The sequence below is a fragment of the Fragaria vesca genome, linkage group LG3, assembly GCF_000184155.1.
Source record: "Fragaria vesca subsp. vesca linkage group LG3, FraVesHawaii_1.0, whole genome shotgun sequence".
NCBI classification, from domain to species: Eukaryota; Viridiplantae; Streptophyta; class Magnoliopsida; order Rosales; family Rosaceae; genus Fragaria; species Fragaria vesca.
Window position 1 is genome coordinate 15,719,980 of NC_020493.1, and position 3,679 is coordinate 15,723,658.

Genomic DNA, 3,679 nt, shown 5'->3' on the forward strand with positions numbered 1-3,679 from the left:
CCAACTCCGGCAACCTGCAAATGCCACCAAATTTTAACAGAATCTTCCTCTCAATCTCCTCTACAACTTTCATGACCAACACAAACTCCAATTCTAAGCCTAACCATGTCAATCGAACACAAACAACCATAAATCCCTAAAACTTTCAATTATACAAACCACCCTAACGAAATCGAATTAAGCCGAAACCTTTTGAGGGATTACTCACCTAGATGAGGGCTACAAGTTGAGCCAAAAATCACGACCTATGGTGGCCGGAGGACGGAGCTCCGGCGAAGACACAGTCGGCGGTTCCGGCGGCTTTTTCTCCTCTCCGGCGAGTTAGAGGCTCGGGGGCTAGGCCGGGGAGGGAGAGGAGGTGACGGGGGTCCGATCTGGGCTGGAGCGGCGGCAGCTGGTGGCCGGACGGCGGCGGGCTGCGGTGGCGAATTTTTTCCGGGTGGAGGGAGAAAAACTCGGGTGGGAAGAGAGAGAACGGGAGGGAGAGAGAGAGAAAGGGAAAAGAAGAAGAAATGGGTTGGGCTCGGCCCAGCCGACCCAACTCTCCTTTTAACCCAAAATTCCAAAATTTAACACCCCGAAAAATAATACCCGAATAAAAATTACCTTTTACTAGCTAAAATTTACTATTTTTACCGTCGTCGTATTTTCCTCATACGAATAATCCTCCACACATAATCGTCCCCGAAACCCCTCTAGGGACCAATTAAACTATTTACTCAATGATCGAGACGGTAAAATTCTTATTATAATCACGCTAGTAAATAAGGTAAAAATATAAGGGTCGGGATGTGACAATTAATTGTAATATCCCACATCGGCCAAACAGAGCGGGGGGTTATGTGCTGTATATGTACATGCCCACCATCAATCTAACACGAGGCCTTTTGGTGGCTCAGCGGCTTCGGAGGGGATGGGTACTCCGAGGTTAAGCATGTTGATGCTAGAGCAATCCCAGGATGGGTGACCTCCTGGGAAGTTGCTTCTGAGCTGCCGGAAACAAAACCGTGAGGGCCAGTGGGCCCAAAGCGGACAATATCGTGTTACGGCGGAGCGGGTCCCGGGATGTTACAAATAAGGCCTTATCAAACATCCAAGGGCAGCCTCTCTTCACCCTCTTCAGATCTGCCTCGTTCTTGAAAGTGAACAGAAATCTTCCATTCACCCCCACTCGACTCACCGTAATCCTGTTCCGATCCAGGGGTTCGTCTTTAGGAATCCACAGATTCTTCATTGTGTTAGCAAGAAATTCCAACTTGAAACTTTTGTGGGTGAAGAGTTCTCCCACCATAAACCACCTCCGGGAACCCTCCTTCAAAACATCTGATGGCATAACCACCTCAACCTCCGTCTCGTTGATGGCCAACCGTTTCGCAAAACTTCCAACAACCTCCTCCATATCGCACAAGAATTGAGTAGTCACGTTATAGACTTCGACAACACTTGAGATCAACCAAAACATACAGGGGATAGGCTATGAAGCCTCCACTCTTCTATATGAGATAGATGAGTAAAAACCCTAACTCTTACGAGGAGAAGGGACAGAGTAATTTATGGTATTTTTATTCATGAGCAAGTTTAAATAGGCAATAGATCGACCAAAAATTCATGTATATCAAGCATATATGTATGTTCAACATGAATGAGGTTACTTACCAAAGCTCGTCACGAGACCATATTTCTTCTGTGAAGCTTCTAAGGGATTCATAGTCGGATGCTTCTTCAAAGCCAAAGCTTTCGTACAAGGGAGCAACAGCACTCAGTCCAAGGTAACCGGAGTAAGGATTTGGATAAGTGTTCTTCTTCTTTGTCTCAAGGGGAAGGCTGAAAAGTTTTCTTGACGCTAAGAAGAATTCGGCTCTTAACTGCGGGGGTATCTTATCATACACAATTTCGAAGCAACCACAATTTTCACAAGCCTCTCGAACCTTCTTGCACAGAAGGTACCACTCATCAGTTCCTCGGTCCAGTTCTGGCGAATTCATTGTGAATTCTATTGCCGGAATCTGGTATGGAGAATCTGAACCCATTTTCTCCAACTTATCAAGCACTTTGTGTTTCCAACGAGTCTCTGGACTTTGGTATTGTGTTTAATTAGGTACGAATCTTTTGCATGTTGAGACTTGAGAGGATCTTTTATTTATAATGCATGGTTCTTGAAATGAGAATGATATAAAAATAAAGCTCTCAACTAGAGAAGAATCTACAAATAGACGACGGTTTTAGGCGACATGTTTCTTTATTTTCATGTGGTTGGCGCAAGGAAATATCAGTCACAGTGAACATTGTTGATCTCAGTAATCTGATTCTAAAAGAGTGGAAGAAAAAGAAACAAGCATAGTTCGTACGAGAGCGTATTCAGCGCACCCGGAAAAAAAAATGACGTGGCTGTTAATTGGTAGACGGTGATGGGGTTCCGTCATGTGAGCACGGGGGTTAAAACATTATTTACCATATGGCATGTGTTCTTCAAAAAAAATATGGCATGTGTTCTTCATTCGCCGCATACCTCCTCTCTCTCATATTCTTCTTCTCCACACAGCTTACCTCCCTCTCTCTCATAGAAGTTGTGTTTCATGTTAGGCTGAACGGGAATGGCATATGAGAGACGAAGTCACCCAAAGAAGAGGACCGGGTTATTGAAGATGCAGCACAATTGTTGATTTTGGGCGATTAGCGAGTGTGTTCATCTGTGAAAGACGACCAATCGGTTTGTTTCGGATCTGGTCTTGCAATATGAAGGTAATTGTTGTATATGTTTGTATCGGTAATTTGGTACGGGTGAGGGAGGAAAGAAGCTGATTAAGTCGCTGTTCAATTTCTTAAATACAATTTCATTATTATTTTTCTATTCACAACCCTCTCCGCTCTTCTATATCATCATCAGCTAGCAATCTACAATCTGCAATGGCAGTTGAAGCTCAGTACCCTTCCAATATTCTATTCCTAAACAGGTTTGAATTCTCCCTTCACCTTCCTTAGTTCTCAGTTTGCATATCTAGTCTAATGATTCTAATCCCGGTTCGATTTCCATTGATTCTGCAGAAACGCACAAGAAGGGCATGATTATTCTTTACAAGCGCAACAAGGATTGTACCTTGATCAATCTCACATGCTATTCAACAATGGTCTAGGAGGTAATTCGCTTGTAAGTCATTCCATCTTGATACCCCAATTCATGTTCAATCAATAAAGGATGGGTTTTCAATCGAGTTTGCTTGATCACAATAGGCAATAGTACTAATCAGCACAAGAGAGGAAGAGAAGCTTCAGTCGCCACTGAAATCATGCCTTCAATGATTCCCTTCTCTTTGCAACAGTCCCAACCTCTTCAGCTCTACAATCACAATCACCCCAATGTCGTCTCCACATGACTCACTTCTAAACGGAGAAGGTTGGAGGCCGGAAAAGCGGTGAGTCCTTGTGGCCTGATGTATAGTTAATGACCTTTTTACAGGAAGAAGATGTTGTGATTAAAACCGCCTGTTACCCAAAGGATTTCAAATTAACTTGTGAAGCCCTATCAAGTAGTAAGATGACTCTTCGTTAACTGATGGGAAGTGATAAGGATGTCTCTGTTTTGGTTTTGGCGGTGGAAGGAAGGAAAGATAGAAAGATAACAAAAAAAAAAGGAACAAGAGAACAGAAAGAAAGAGGGGGGAGTTTGATGGAAGGAAAA

At 43.5% G+C, this 3,679-nt stretch overlaps 1 protein-coding gene across 1 annotated transcript in view; it reads right to left on the bottom strand.

Moving 5' to 3' along the window:
* LOC101314838 overlaps positions 1 to 3,679 on the bottom strand; it is a 29,500-nt gene that overhangs the window by 11,273 nt on the left and 14,548 nt on the right. The window contains exons 6-7 of the mRNA XM_004295810.1: positions 1,657 to 2,020; positions 1,181 to 1,442 (exon numbers count right to left, since the gene is read on the bottom strand). Coding sequence (XP_004295858.1) covers positions 1,181 to 1,442; positions 1,657 to 2,020 — 626 coding nt within the window. The remainder of the gene's footprint in view (positions 1 to 1,180; positions 1,443 to 1,656; positions 2,021 to 3,679) is intronic.